Here is a 14,396-nt window from a genome sequence, read left to right on the forward strand (position 1 = left end):
GCGTGCACGCCCCAGCGCTGGGATTCTATGAGTGGGACCCATTCCCAGGCCTTGGCTGTCGCCCTCTCTCCTCCAAAGAAACAGACTTATATCTCAAGACCTCAGACTGACTCGCTAACACGGGTCACGTTTAGCTCTCGCGAGAGAACCGCTCTCCTTGGAGCTCTTCCCGGGAATGATGGATACTCATTTTCAGTGAGAACGTGGTAAGAGGCTCCCTCGCTGACCGCCCCAACCTCCCCTCTCCTCCACTCCACCCCTTCCACATCCCCATCAAAGTGATTTGAAAATGTTTAATTAACTTGAGCTCAGTTTAAAAGGTTAGGAAACTGGCAGGGATCCAAAGCCATGTATCGCAGGTGATGTCGTTAATTTAATTTGCTTTTCGTGCGGTAATCTGGATGATTACTCAGTAGTTACTGGCAAAAATGTTTTCTTTTCACTAAAAGATGGAGTCTGGCTGTTTGACTGCATGAACCCCACTGGCCGAGCCCAGCGAGCTCTGGGGAGCTGAAAGGGCCCAGCAACCCACAAGGCCAGCTCGCAGGATCCTGCCCGCCCTTCCACCCCCAGGCCTGGCAGAAGCTCAGCGGTTCCCTGCCTCCGTCCCCCTGGGACGGGCACAGCACAAAATCTCCTTCCAGTTTCCCATACTCTTGATTGTATTTCAAGACAGAGAAAGATGAGGGGTGGGAAAGATAGAGAAGAGGAATCAAAAGAATCAAAGAAAAAAAGTGGGGTCATGCTTTAAGCTGGAGGAGGGATGAGAGATTAAAAGACTGGATTGTTTTGTCCCCCACCCCCCTGAAAAGGGGTCCAGAAAGAGGAAGGAGAGATGTGGACGTGAGGAGACCAGGGCCGTGCGTACTTGCATGCCCAGGGCGCATACATGTACGGACACGCCCAGCGGGCGAGACACGTGGCAGAGAAGGTAATACCTCAGAGTGAGATGGCAACGAAAGCACCTGCTCAATGGTATCCATTTGTAAAGGCCGTTGCAATCAAAGGTCCCTAAAATTGCACAATTGTTAAGGTCATCAGCACACCATACATGGGAACAGATTGTCATATTCTGGGAAAGGAAATTATCTCTAGGACTAGATTGTGGCTGCCAGCATGAATATGTAATTCTGAGACACCGTGCCACGAGGGGCCAGAATGACATCCTTCCCAGCCCCGACTCCCCACCCCCGGCCTGTCCGCTCACCCGGGGCAAAATTGAGAGCCAGATTCACAGGGGTGGGTGGGTGATAGGAAAGGGGGGCTTGCGCCGAAAATGATGGGCACCGTTGCCCTGAGCCCCAGCGAGCAAAGATAACAGTGTCTCTGTCCGCAGTCCCAACGGCTCCAGCTGGGGAGAAAGCAAGGCCCGTGCAGACCAAACGTGACGATGTGCTTATTTCAGAGACCACCACAGCACACAGGTCAGAGACCGAGGTTTTCATGAACAAATAGGGTCTGTGTTTCTGGGCACTGACAATGGAAATGAGCTGTGTTCCACGTGGTGACTGACGGTCTCCCAAACTGATGCAGCTCGAAGCTGAATACTACTACTCTGGATTTGGTACTACAGCTGATCCGAGGGGATTTGACTTATCAAACTACTGCCTTAAGTGATACCGGCTCGGGAGTGGAATTGAACAAGGACCCGGACCGCACAGGCCAGGGATGGCAGAAGTGTGTGTGTGTGTGTGTGTGTGTGTGTGTGTGTGAGTGTGTGGAGAGTGTGTGTGCATGCATGAGAGTGCACAGACGTGCGTTTGAGGTGGGGACGGAGGACTTCTAACACCAGGGTCAGGGACGGGCTGCCCTGGTGCCCAGACCGTCTGCCCTTGTTCTCTTCTCCCCAGCACAGCTCGGGAGGCAGGGCTCTCCCGACAGGGACATGACCTGGGACAGCAGACACTCCCAACTCAGCTCAAAATCAAAGTGACTCCAAGATGGTGAGGTTGGCCGATTTTCTGTTTTCCGAATGGAAGGGACAAGCGAGTAAGTGGGCTCAGGCACATTCATGCTCACACACACTGCGAGGGGGAAGAACAATACAATCTGAAAACAGCATGCAAATCTGTTAAGCAAATTTCCATTGCCTGGATTAGTGAGATTATAGAACCACAGAGCATTACAAATATCAAATGCATCTGGCCTTCGGGGGCAGGCGCAGCTACAGAACGCAAATGGGAACTTATTGGAACCTGGAAACTGTAAGAAACGTTAGCGGAGGAAACCTCCTGGGACAGGGCTTGCACCCCACGCTACGTCCCAGGCCCCGGCGCTGCCTCTGGACCTTGGGTGGTGACTCTCCCGACTAAGCTGCTACCCTGTGGGGCGGGTCTGTAGCTCCAAGGTCCCAACGCACATGAGTCTCCAGGAGGCCGGGATCGAGGAGAGGGGGCTGATACTGAGGCTCTACTGTGAGCCAGCAGCTGACATATCCCGTTTCCATTTATTCTCTCACAATCTTTTGAGGGAGGAACACTTATATTCGTTTGGCAGCCAGGGAAGCAGAGGATTATATACGTGGCTCAAGGTTGCATGGGCTGGACGTGCTGGAGTGGTGATCTGAACCTGACCTGCCCACACTCCCTCCACTCACCCATGGCTGCACACCGTGCCTGACCCACAGGTGCTCAGGAAGCACCTAAACGAAGAAGCTTCAGCCCTGGATGGCTGACGTGATGCGGATGGGGGCCCGCTGCCCTCTCCTGGCCTCCCACCTCTGGGCTTTTCTGGCACACCCGCCCCGGGGTGCCACAGGACACGGGCAGGAGGGCAGGGGCAGGAAGGTACTTACAGCTATGCCGTGGCCGAAGCCTGAGCCCGGCTGTGGGCTGGCCGCACTTATGTAATTCCCCACTCCGGAGTCCTGGCTGGCAGGGCCGTAGAGATCGGCGACAGGTCCTGGGCTGTTGGCCCCCGGGAAGCCTCCGGGCCGCGCCGGGTTGGAGCCTGCCGGGGAAGCGGGCGCGCCAAAATTCGGTTGAGCACTGTAGCTATTCAGGACTGGTGTGCAGAGAATAGAGCTGGGTATGAGGCCAGAAGCCACGCATGCACCGGTCATTACAAGCCAAACACTCCAGAAAAACAGCTGAGGCCCAACTTCTAACACTGAACCAAGGCCATGCGAAGACATCAGCAGGGACTCAAGAATACTCAGCCCAGGCTACTACTAAGAAGCTCGGAGCTCCAAAAATAGAGAGAAGAAAAAAACAATCATTCAACACACTACGGCAACCAACCGGAGGTGCTTCACTGCCCACCAAATTATCACAATAGAAATAGAGGTATATATGGAAGAGAGAGAGAGAAAGAGTTTTTTTTTTTTTTTTTCACATCTGAGTTGATGCTCATGCAGTCTTGTCTAGATCTGGGCACGTTGAGACAGCATTCACATCCCATGCAAACTACAAAGGAACTAGTTTTAGACTACACATTGTGTTAATATTGATATTAAAATGTGACAGGAAACAAAGCAGTTTGTGTCCAGGAAAAAAAAAAATCTTTGGGGAGGGGATTTTTGATTTGCTTTTTCTTTCACTTTTTCTTTTCTGGTTTGTTTTTGGATCCATTAAATGACAAATTTGTTTTAAACAAAAAAAAAGATCTTCAGCGCCCCTCCCCCCCCACCAACCACTTTCCCCCCTCCCCACTGGCTACTCCCTCCCTGCCCACCCCTCCCATTTATATCCCTGTATGAACATCATCAATACTGAACGTGGTCGGAGGATGGGATATGTCATGGAAAATTTGGGCATCTTAACGTAACAGTAATGATGGTGGCAGAGGGTTCCCTTCTGGGGTGGAGAGCTGGGGATGGAGGGAGGGGATGGGGTGGGGATGGCAAAGCTGGAGGCTCTGGGGCCGAAGCTGAGTGAATGCCAATGATTCTACCGGACACCCACACACTCACCTCCTGCAGTAGAAGGAAAGGGGGGATTTAAACTTTTTTTTTCCTTTCGTTTAAAAAAAAAAAAGACAAGTATGAATGCAGAGCATACTGACTGAAGCAATTTATCACTAAAGCATATCTGGCCGAAATGTCTGCTTTCTGTTGGTTATCTTCAGATACAGACTCCAGACAGGAAAAGAGCTAGGAATGTACCTTCGCTACAGAGAGATGGGACTTCACACCCACAGACCTGAGAGCGGCAGTGCGGAGGGGGCAGTGGGAGGAGACACTGTCTCAGGCTCCCTCCCCTAGCCTCCCCCAAATTCCATCATTCCCTCCCCAGCAAGGGCCACAGCCTGTCAACCAGGTTCATTGTGTCTCATCTTCATTTCTCCTTAGTAGCTTAAACTTTTTCTTTTCCCTAATGGAAAAAAAAAATTTTTTTTTTAACTGTAAAAATAAGTTCTCATTGATTTTTAAAGCTCAAGGTGAGTCTGGGGCTTGGCCAGTTCTGGGCTACAACTAACCCATCTCAAAGAACCAGACAATCTGGCTTCCACGCATTTCCATGGCTCCCAGGGGCTGCTCCTCCCAACAGCCTTCTCCCTCCTGCCCCCCTCGGCACTTCCCTCTGCCCTGTGGCCACCCGCCCTCAGTGGCAGAAGGGAAGAACATCTGCAAGTCTGCTCTGGGCCATGGCCTTGCCCCGCGGACCTGTGGTTGGAGCCCCTCACTTCTGGGCCCGGGGGGATTGAAGAGCCAGACGTGGATTGATTTCTACCCACTTGTTGCCGGGATGGGAAGAGACCGAAGATGCACTCCAGCCAGGCCAGTTGGAGACTGGGACAGGACACGAAGATGCAAAGGAGAGCAAGCCAAGCTGGGCCTGGCTCTTGACCCAGCAGAGAAAAGGCAAGCTGCTACCTTGGGATGCCCTCTAGGGCAGGAGGCCCCAAGGTCAGGCCCCTTGGAAGCTGTGCTGAGAAAGGAAGAAACTGGCCGAAGGGAAGAACAGGTTAAAGAGAAAAAAAAATCACAGAGGCTTCGAGCAAGTGAGTTGCTGATTTGGGAAGGCACCGGCAGACAAAGGGGACGGGATTTTTGAATACAGAAGATTAAACTTGCAGATAACGTTTGGCCTTGCTCACTCATGGAGTGAGCTGCGATCTTCAAAAGGCAGCATTATCTCGGTCTCACACACTTTCTTCCTCCGGGCTAGGAAAACTGAGGGAGCTCAGACAGCGGACTCCTGGTTCACCCAGGCAGCTGACCCCGCTCCTATACCAAGTAACCAACAAAGTATCTAGCTGGCTCTGTTTCAGGGTGGAGAGCAGGGGTGTGGGCAGTGGGCCACAGTGCAAGATAGGAAGACTTTTTGACCCCTTTCTCCTGTGTCCAGATGAGGATCCAGGAGGACAGTGGGCAGGCCCGCCTATCTAGAAGCCAGGGAGAAGGGACGTCTCCATCTTGGCTTCTTCCAGCAGGGGTAGGGCCATCCAGAGACTAAATCAGCCAGAGGAGGCAGCCTGGGAGGCAGGAGGCGGCATGTCCTGAAACACGCCCCTCCGGAGGCTTAGAAGACAGGAGGGCTGGCGGTATTTGGCCCAGCCCCCGGCTACCTCTCACGAGCCTGTGTGCCCAGGAGGCCTGCAGCTTGAGAGTTGGCCTGAAGGGGATTTCACAGTAAGCAGCTCTTCTTAGGCCTACATTGCCCCTCCCCTCTCAGTCCTCTTCCATCAAATGACACCAGTATCACGGTTGAGAAGGCTCTGTGTTAAAATGCAGCTCTAAAACCCTAAGTCTCACGTGAATATACACTTGCCCTCCTAATGCCGGAGCCCCAGCTCAGAGTCACCCTGCACAGTCCCCAGCCAAGGGTGAAAGATCAGGCTGTGGGTTCCCGCCGAGGGTGCAGCTGGCAGGCAAGAAGCACCTGGTCCTGGGCTGGTCCTTTTCCTCTGGGCTTCTGGACAGTGGATGCTGCACCCTCAAAGGCTGAGGGCATGGAGGGGCCGGGTCTCTGGGCCCCTTGGTCAATGACTCCCTCTTTCTCTGTGGGCGGAAGACCCAGGCTCCAGAAAGTATGTTAACAAGCCAACGAGATGGCCCGAACCCACGATCTCTGGGAATGCTCTACCCAGCAGCGGCTCTGCTGCTTGGGAAGAAAGGGGCAGGGCACTGCGCACGCCAACGTGTCGGCGGCTGTTCCCGCTGTCTGATGGTGGGAAGGCATTAGGGACAAAGCGATTTTCTTCTTTTGGGAGGTTCGCACTGCACACTGGCTGGTTACACAGTAAAGGAGGAGGCCCTCCCCTCCAAGCTGTGACCTTGAGAGGAGAGGCAGGAGGAGAAGCATGACTCCGAGCCCCTGACCTAAGGGTGCTTTCTGTTCCAGTCACCCCTCAGTCAATTTTCAATGGTCTGTCTCCTTGGAGGTCGCCTCCAGGCTCATTTTGAGGGGCCAGAAATGTCCCACAGGCCAGGATCAGGTCAGGAAGAGGGGACGGGACATTACTCTTAGTGGGCAAGGACGCCCGTCTCCTGCTCAGCTAGGGGGTGTGTGGGGGGGGATGGGGAGGGAGGGAGGGGTCTCAGTATGTGCTGCTGAATAGACAGCGCTGAGGTTTATAAATCGGACATTCTGACTCCTGTCCCAGAGGAGGACAGTGTCCTGCAAACACCCTGGCATTTTTGCAGCAGAAGCTGTGAATGCTAAGTGGCCTTGGGCAAGCCCTGGGCCAAGTTGCAGTTCGGGGGCTTGCTGTGAGGGAGCAGGGTCACTTTCCCATCGGCTGCTCTGGGCAGCGTCCACAGCGGTGGTTTAATACTGGGCAGGCTCCTCTTTACGCCTCGCCCTGTCCCCCAGCATCCTCTGGACTTTCTGGGTCCAGGCAGCAGGTATGCTCAGGGAGGCAGCTATGGTGCAGAGAAAGGGAACACTGGACTTGGAGTCAGAAGACCCGAGTGTGACCCTGGCCCTGACCTCCGGCTACACGCCTGAATGTCAGCCCCTCACCGGTTGGAGTCCTCACCTGCGACACGTGAGTGCTGCCTGCCCTACTCAGCCTGACTCTCCGTGGGCTGTGGCGAAAACGCAAAAGAGACGGTGCTCTGGAACTTGTCAAGTATAAAACAAATACACCTATATTTGACATAGCTGTCTACGCAGAGCCCAAGGAGACAGGTACCATACGCAGATTTAGGAAAATCTGATGTAGGAGAGTACAATTCACTGGCCATACAAATCAGGAAGTGATTCACAAAAGGATCTATTTCATCCACCTGGTGCACTTAATCACCTTGGACCCGATGAAAGGACTCTGGGGACTGGGGGACAGGAAAGTAAGGACACTATATCTCAGAGGCCAGCAAGAGGAAACGCATTTGAATCAAATTGGGAGGCACTTCCCGTCAGATAAAAGGAGGAACTTCCTGCCCATCAAGGGAAGAAAACACCTTGATGGCTGGCCCAGGAAAGCCATCCAAAGACCTTATCCAAGGTCTGTCCTGCAGGCTCAGACTCTCACCTGCAGGGGCTGGACCCAAAGCTCGTGGGCCCCTCGGGGTTTGACGGCAAACCCAGGAGACGCCTGCCTTATGGAGGGCTTACAGTCTGCATTTGGTTCTGCCCAGCTGTGGTCAGAAGGCGCTGGGCTGAGGGTGGAATTCGTCACCGAGGGTGGGGATGTCGTGGGGGAGGGCAGTGAGAATCAGGACAGCCTCACTGTATGTCTAGGAAAGGTATGGAAGTCCCAGTACTTCTGTATGACCCCAAAGTGATGCCACTGGACCTGGGGCAGAACGCTAGGGCCCAGGACTCTAAGCGGGGGCACCCCTGGGAGGGCGCCTCTGGCTCTAAGGCTTGAAAAGTAGGTTATTACTGATCCAGAGAAAGGAACTGTTTCCAAAGTCTTTTCCAGATGAGCTCAGGCCACATATCTGGGACAAACCAGGGCCCTGCCAAGTCCCAGCCTTAGGCCTGGGTCCTCGTTTCGTGGGTCTCACGTTTCAGCAAAAGGCAGGGCCAGCCCTCAAGACAACTTCAATCGTCTTCTTGGTGCATTATGTGTTGCCGCCAGGTTTAATCTCAGGAGGGGCCTCGAGGCCCCCAGGACATTTCTGGGACAGAGTGTGTGCTGCTCACAAGGCAAATGCAGTTGGTGGGCCCGTCCTCAGCAAGCCCAGCTCAGAAGGTAACCTGCTGCCCGGCAGAACTCATTATGCCTCCCACAGGGACAAGGGAGGGGAGTCTGGTCTGGGCTGACGGTGTCGTGGCCCTGTTCCCAACCCCCAGCTCCCGCAGAATGGAGGACCCGGAGCATAAGCCGACGTGATATTCTTCGAGGGCAGGGCTGTGTTAACTCATCACACTAGATTTTAGGGGCTTTTGTTTGTTTTAGAGAATTTAAAGAAAGCGACTGAAAAAGGAATGAGTAGAGGGGCTCTGCTGATAGGCCGATGCCAGAGAAAAGAGGCCAGAGTCACCGCCCCTCCGACACTCACCTCGTCTATATCATGCTTCTCTCCGCCTGGATTAAAACTCCACAGCAGCAGAGCCCGTGTCTCATGTCAGCAAGGGACCCCTCAAGGCAGGGGGGCGTGTGGAAGGCGGGGACCCTCCGGGTTCTCACGGGACCCTGTGTTCTCCAGAGCAAGAGCAAAAGCTGCCCGATTCCCCTACAACACGGGGGCCTCAGTGGATGCTGGGTCCATAATGCCAGGTGGCTGTCAGAAGCGGAAACCTGCCTCTGAACAGCCCCTCTCCTTGCTGGGGGGCTCTGAGGAACAGCAACCAGGCAGCCGAGGCCTTCCTTGAAACAGAGTTGACGGCCCCAGTCTGCAGCCTCACTGCGCCCTCTGGAAGGCATGCCCACTGTAAATTAACGCAGGTGGTCTGATGGGAAAGGTCAGCCTGAAAAGATACACCTGCTTCTGATAACGGAAGGAGAAACCCTCAGCTGTGAATTACCAGCAGGGCAAGGAGGGAATTGCATCCAGCAGTCTGCCCGGCCACTGTGTCCCGGGGATCCTGGCTCAAACTTTCCCCCTAGAGCTCAGCCTGGAGGTGGCAGAGGGAGATAGAGAGGGCCAGCAGTTACATCTAACCTGGGAAAACTGTATGACACACTCAGTTTAAGTCAAATCAGTTCAGGGACCCAGATGCAGGGACAATCAATTTTATATACAACATTTTTTTTTTTTTTAAGCTCTGCTGAAATTCAACTATTTCAGAAGGCAAGGAGAAGACATACTTTAAAACTGGGGGAGGCTTGAGAGAGCAACGTGATGGTATTTCTTTCTCCCTGTCTCCATATACAAACCAGTATATTACTGAGAAGGACAAACTCAGCCTGGTATCAACAAGGCTGGACACATCCGGTGATGCCCGGCTCATCATCAATACCGCACAGGACACGTGGAGAGTGTTAGCTCATTCACTGGGCGGAGGGAGTCAGCGTCACAAGCATCCCGACTGTCGGTTTCAGTGGTGGCAACTGCTTGTTTGCTCGACACCTAGCCTGCTTCAGACTACGGAGGTCAGTGTAGATGTCCGTTGGTTAGTGCTGGCCTATCTTAAGTGGGGAATTGATGGACAGTGGAACCTAAGACTTGGGACTCATTATTCTGTAGAATGGTCTCAGCTTCCGGTCAAATCACATCCCCTAAAGAGATAACTTCACTGCTGGTCGGCTCCAAAGCCCTCACATCCTGGGTTACTAGTGAACCGGGATACTCACACTACCACTCAGGTCAGCGTGAGGAGACAGCCCCAAGCACCCGCAAAGGACCTATATCCGAGGAGGGCTTTGTGGCCGGTACTTTATACTTTCTCTTGTTGTACAATCTCAGCAGAAAACATCTCATTCTCTTTCCATCTCGATGCTTTTTTCTTATCAGCCCTGATTTGGGTGTTGTGGGTGTGTCTCTTCCAACCAAAGGACTAGGCTGCGTTAGTTGGGATGGAGGGAAGCGGGGGGAAGGGGGTCAGTGGCTGGCTACCATCTGCTCACGGGGTAAATTCTGGGGATGCAGTAGCCTTGAGTGGGCCTGGGCCTGATGGCCAAAGAAACCAAGCTTTTGTCATGAGGGCAAAGAACGAACTTTCTGGGGCCACCATCAGGTTCTTGTTTCTCCCAGACCCCAGGGGTCTTGAGGGACTGACCTTGTTTGCATGTTCTAAGGAAGAAGGGGGAGAGGGGCCCCAGGGAAGGAAAGGCCACGACGTGAGTCCCTGGGGCCTAGGTGGCACTCGCTCTGCCAGTGTGAACTGTCTGCCCGGCTGCAGCAGCTTCCCCAAGGAAGGGACCCCAGTGGCCGCTCCAGCTCAGGCCACAAGGAGTGAACGCAAGGCGGTGATCCTGATTCCTCTGGGATATAAAGCAGCCTTTCAACAACACTTCCACCCTGAGCCTCTCAAGTGCTTCAGAAGACGAGGGGAAGTCAACCCCAGAGACAAATGTTTATGGTTCGACTGAAGCAGGCGGTGGGTGTTTTAACACTCACATCCTGCTGCCTCTTCCCTAAATTAACTGGTTTCAGGTTCCAGGCCCACACAGGTTAGCACGGGCAAGGAGCAGCACATGGGCGATGCCAGAGCCTCCCATTCCAGCCCTCCCTGACCTGAGAATCAGAAGGAAAGGAGGTTAGGGAGTGTGTGGCCTGGGAAGGACTCCCTCTCTCTCTGTAACAGTTCTGCTGCTCCAAGGGTCTCCTAGTTTAATCCTGAGAATCTGCCTGGCTGTGTTTTGCTCGGGTGACCCCCTGTGTCCCCGAGGCACACCCACCTCTTTATCTTTTCAAAAAAGAAACCAGTCTGGCTTCCCCCCGCATGGACCCAGGCGCCCCGGCCGTGCTGTGTGTGCGTGCGTGCTCGCTTTCTAATTCTCACCCTGCCCGCCCCCAGCCAGAAGGGTCGGGTCCTTGCTTGTGTCTTGTAAGTGATTCCGCTCACTGCAGCCCCAGCATACATTTCCTTCGCTATAACTAGTGTTAACAGAAAACGCTATGAAACCCAAGGCCGGAACTGCATCCTTGTAGTATCCTCAGTCACGATGAAAAGCTCGGAAGGAATGAGGTGATGCCCTGTCCCAGTTAGCAAAGGTGGGGCGGGGGAAAGCCTCATACTAGTTCAGGCAAAACGGGGTCTGGAGGCAAGGGGCACAGGGTTCTAGAAGCTGTGGTTTCTCGGGGTGCCAGGCTAGAAAGGGAACTAAGATTCACTGAGCACCTACTGCGTGCCAGGCGCATTGGCAGGCGTTTAACACCATCCTGTTCACGCTCCCAACAACTTGTAAGATGGGTCTTATTGCCCTGGGGCTGCCGACAAGGAAACCGAGGGCTGGGGCCATGAGGGGATGTGTCCAGGGTCTCACAGTGCCTCAGACCGACTGAAACCAGCTCTCACTTGGTCTTCAGGGCTACTCCCCCGGGCTGCTTTTTAAACTGAATCATGCTGCCCAGCTGTCCTTCCTTGCGTCATAGTTTGAGAAGGTTTCTTCTGTTTATTTGGATATTTCTTGGCCTCACAGAGGTCACAAAATCAAGGACAAGGAATCAAAGCTCCAATGTTGGAATGCCAGCTCCCGAGGGCATGGGTCCTGCTGCCCTTTCCAAATTGGGAGCTCCCTGGTGGCGGGGGTGTCTCCCCCTTCAGACCGGGGGCTCCCTGAGGTTGGGCCATGCCTGCCACAGGAGACGGGGATCAGCCTCTCACCTGAGGACTAGACCACCCTCCTCTGTGCCACATCCCAGAACAAGACCGGGCACGAAGCAGGCATGCGGCATCGCTGGGGTCAGGGGGAGGTGGAAAGGGCACTGCCAGAGAGAAAGGAAGCCCTCCCACCCTAGAAAGTGCAACCAGAGGGCTGGTCTCAGTCCCCAAAGACTCCAGTCTGCTGAGGGCTGTCCTGTGGGGAGCTGGCATGCCCTAGCATCCTCCGTATTTACTGCCTGATCACATTTCATGGAAACTCACTGTTTGGGGCTCTAGCAGCCAGCGGGTGGAGTGGGAAGGATGCCCAAGGGGCAGCCCCTTGAGGACCTGAGGCTTTTCCACCGGAGCAGCCCGTCTTTAATGATTATAAAGGCACAGGAGTTTAATCCGTGTTTGATGTAAGCGCTAATAGCTCTGTGTCCTTGAAGTTCAAAGCGGGCGCATACATGTCACTAATTGGCCAAGCATGGCGCCATTCAGCTCCCTCTCATGTTTCTAATTAGGTCTTTAATAACAAACAAACTCCGACCTTACCAAAAGGCCCCCATTCATCAGACAGTCGAGGAGGGTGGCTGCTTCCCTGTTTATGGTTGCTCCGGGCTGCTGGTTCTATGGGTACATGCTCTCAATCTCAGCCAGGACAGGGCTGTCCTGGGCGGGGGGAGGTAGGAGAATCCATCTATGAGGACAAAGACCCCGTCAGCCCATCCTGGAGGGGTGGGTTTCCTGGCCCTGCCGGGAGGACCAGTGGTGGGCAGGAGAGGCCTGGGCTCCAAGGCTGCCAGCTAAGGATCCCAGACCAGCTCTTTAGAGGAGGCTGGGGTGAACTGTCTGGCTTGGCTCGATTTATCTGTTTCTGAGGTAGGGATGCTGATGACAAAGTCACAGAGATGGTGTGAGGCTCCATATCTAGCAAGAACCTGATGGTATTTGAGTCCATGGTTACAGGTTGGACTTGCCTGGGGAGCTTTTAAGTAACGCTGAGGCCTGCCCACCATGCCCCCCACCTCCCGCCATCCCCCTGTAGATTCTGATTTGATGGATCTTACAGTGTGGCCTGGACACTAGGAATTTTAAGAACTCCCTAGGTGATTCTAACATGTAGCCAAGTTCAAGAACCACTGCGTTCGCCCCAGTTCCACAGCTCATCGACGACAGCTATTAACAGGTCCACCTTTATTAGTGAATACCTTCCAGAGTGCCAAACCCTAAAGGGTTAATCAACCACACACAAGGATGGAAATCTGACTATAGGGGTTGTTTTGTTTTGTTTTGTTTTAATGATACACAATTCTGGAAATATGTCTATCCCTCTCATTGCCTTCACACATTAAAAAAAACGTGTGACTGATTTTTTCAAATGCATCCCTACCAGTTGCCTCATCACTTGGAAGCCCCTGGCTTTCTCTTCCGGTCACTCCTCTCAGATCTTAAGGCACTATCACTGTCAACCTTTTGCTCCCAATGATAAGGGATCCAGAGCTTTGGAAACAGCAGCAATACAGAGCTATAGAGCTGAATGGTGCCCAAGAACCCAACAGTCTGAAATCCTTTGACCCCAAATCAACCAGCTTGTTGTTGGCAGAAGCCAGACGGGAACCAAGTCTTCTGATTCCCTGCTCTTCCTTCTACGCTCTTGTCATCATCTTCTTCTTCTTCTTCCTCCTCCACCTCCTTCTCTTCTCCTGCTTCTTCTTAAAAGCCTCTTATCATCCTTATCTGATTAATCCACAAGATAACCCGTCCCCTTGGACGAGGAAGGGATATAAGGGATGCCTCTGAGCTGTTTCCATCTCCAAGGCCAGATGCCAGAAGTTGTGGGGTCAACCCCTGAACAACCAAGTAACCTTCTAGCAAGTCATTTCCAAGTCTGATTGGTTTCTCTTCAAGCCAGGTGGGAGGGGAGACACTGAAATCTCAGGGGCTACCTCAGCGGAAGGTTTAGAGACTATTTTATGCACCTGGCGCTGAACAACCTAGACCCAGAAAAGTCGAACAACGTGGCCAAGGGTACATAGCAAAACTGGGCGAGAGGTTTCTTCCAACTCAGGTCGATGTTTTCTGGTTTTGCTGCCGTGTTTGTGGTCTTTTCTCTGGAGGCTGGGTTGACACGACCAGGTCTTCTGCCCGGGTCAGTGCCTGACCGACGCCCTGACTCCAGGGCATCCTGGGTCCCATGTGTTGGTAAGGCTGAGCATCTCCTCTCCCGGCCAAGACGGGGAAAGCCTACCCTCTGCACGTTACAGTCAGAAAAAACTTCCAGAAAGAGAGGGGAAAGCGGGGCTGGGCAGCCTTTGCCTCCCACAGTGGGCTCTACCACAGGCGCACAGGTTTGCGTTAACTGGACAGAACGTTTTATTAATATTAATAAGTAACTAGGAACAAAGGGCCCCTTTATTTTTAGCTTTCTCTAATTGCGTAGTAATTGCTCATCAACAAAACAAATGAGCCCCGCTCATGGTACTGTTGCCATGGTACTGGGAGCCCAGCCTCCCTGCAGGACGATTGGCGGAGGAGCCCACTGCTCCCGCCTCCGGCTCCGCCCCTCCCAGCCACTGGCTTAAGGCAAAGCCCCAGCAACTGGGCGGCCAATCCCCTCCCAGCCTCAGGGCTGGGCTGGGCTGGGCTTCCCAGCGACCTTCCAGATTAAGTCCTCACAGCTCACGTGAAGGGATGTTAACATCCCTACCGAGAAGAGTCTTGCCCAAAGCGTCCTCCCCTGCTTCATGGCCTAGTTTCCTTCAGGCAGTGGCTAACTTCCTTCAGTTTTGTTTTAGCTAAAGGCTCCTTTCT

At 53.5% G+C, this 14,396-nt stretch overlaps 1 protein-coding gene across 2 annotated transcripts in view; it reads right to left on the reverse strand.

Moving 5' to 3' along the window:
• Window positions 1-793: 793 nt before the first annotated feature.
• The window catches only part of MSI2 (musashi RNA binding protein 2), a 379,231-nt gene continuing 365,628 nt past the window's right edge, over window positions 794-14,396 (reverse strand). Inside the window, exons 12-13 of one of the 2 annotated variants that reach the window (XM_065896502.1) lie at window positions 2,795-2,949; window positions 794-1,011 (exon numbers count right to left, since the gene is read on the reverse strand). In XM_065896502.1, coding sequence (XP_065752574.1) covers window positions 970-1,011; window positions 2,795-2,949 — 197 coding nt within the window. In that variant the 3' untranslated portion in view covers window positions 794-969. Of the gene's footprint in view, window positions 1,012-2,794; window positions 3,004-14,396 lie in introns of both variants that reach the window. The other variant, XM_065896501.1, reaches the window with a different exon arrangement.

The sequence above is a fragment of the Phocoena phocoena genome, chromosome 19 (genome assembly GCF_963924675.1).
Source record: "Phocoena phocoena chromosome 19, mPhoPho1.1, whole genome shotgun sequence".
NCBI classification, from domain to species: domain Eukaryota; kingdom Metazoa; phylum Chordata; class Mammalia; order Artiodactyla; family Phocoenidae; genus Phocoena; species Phocoena phocoena.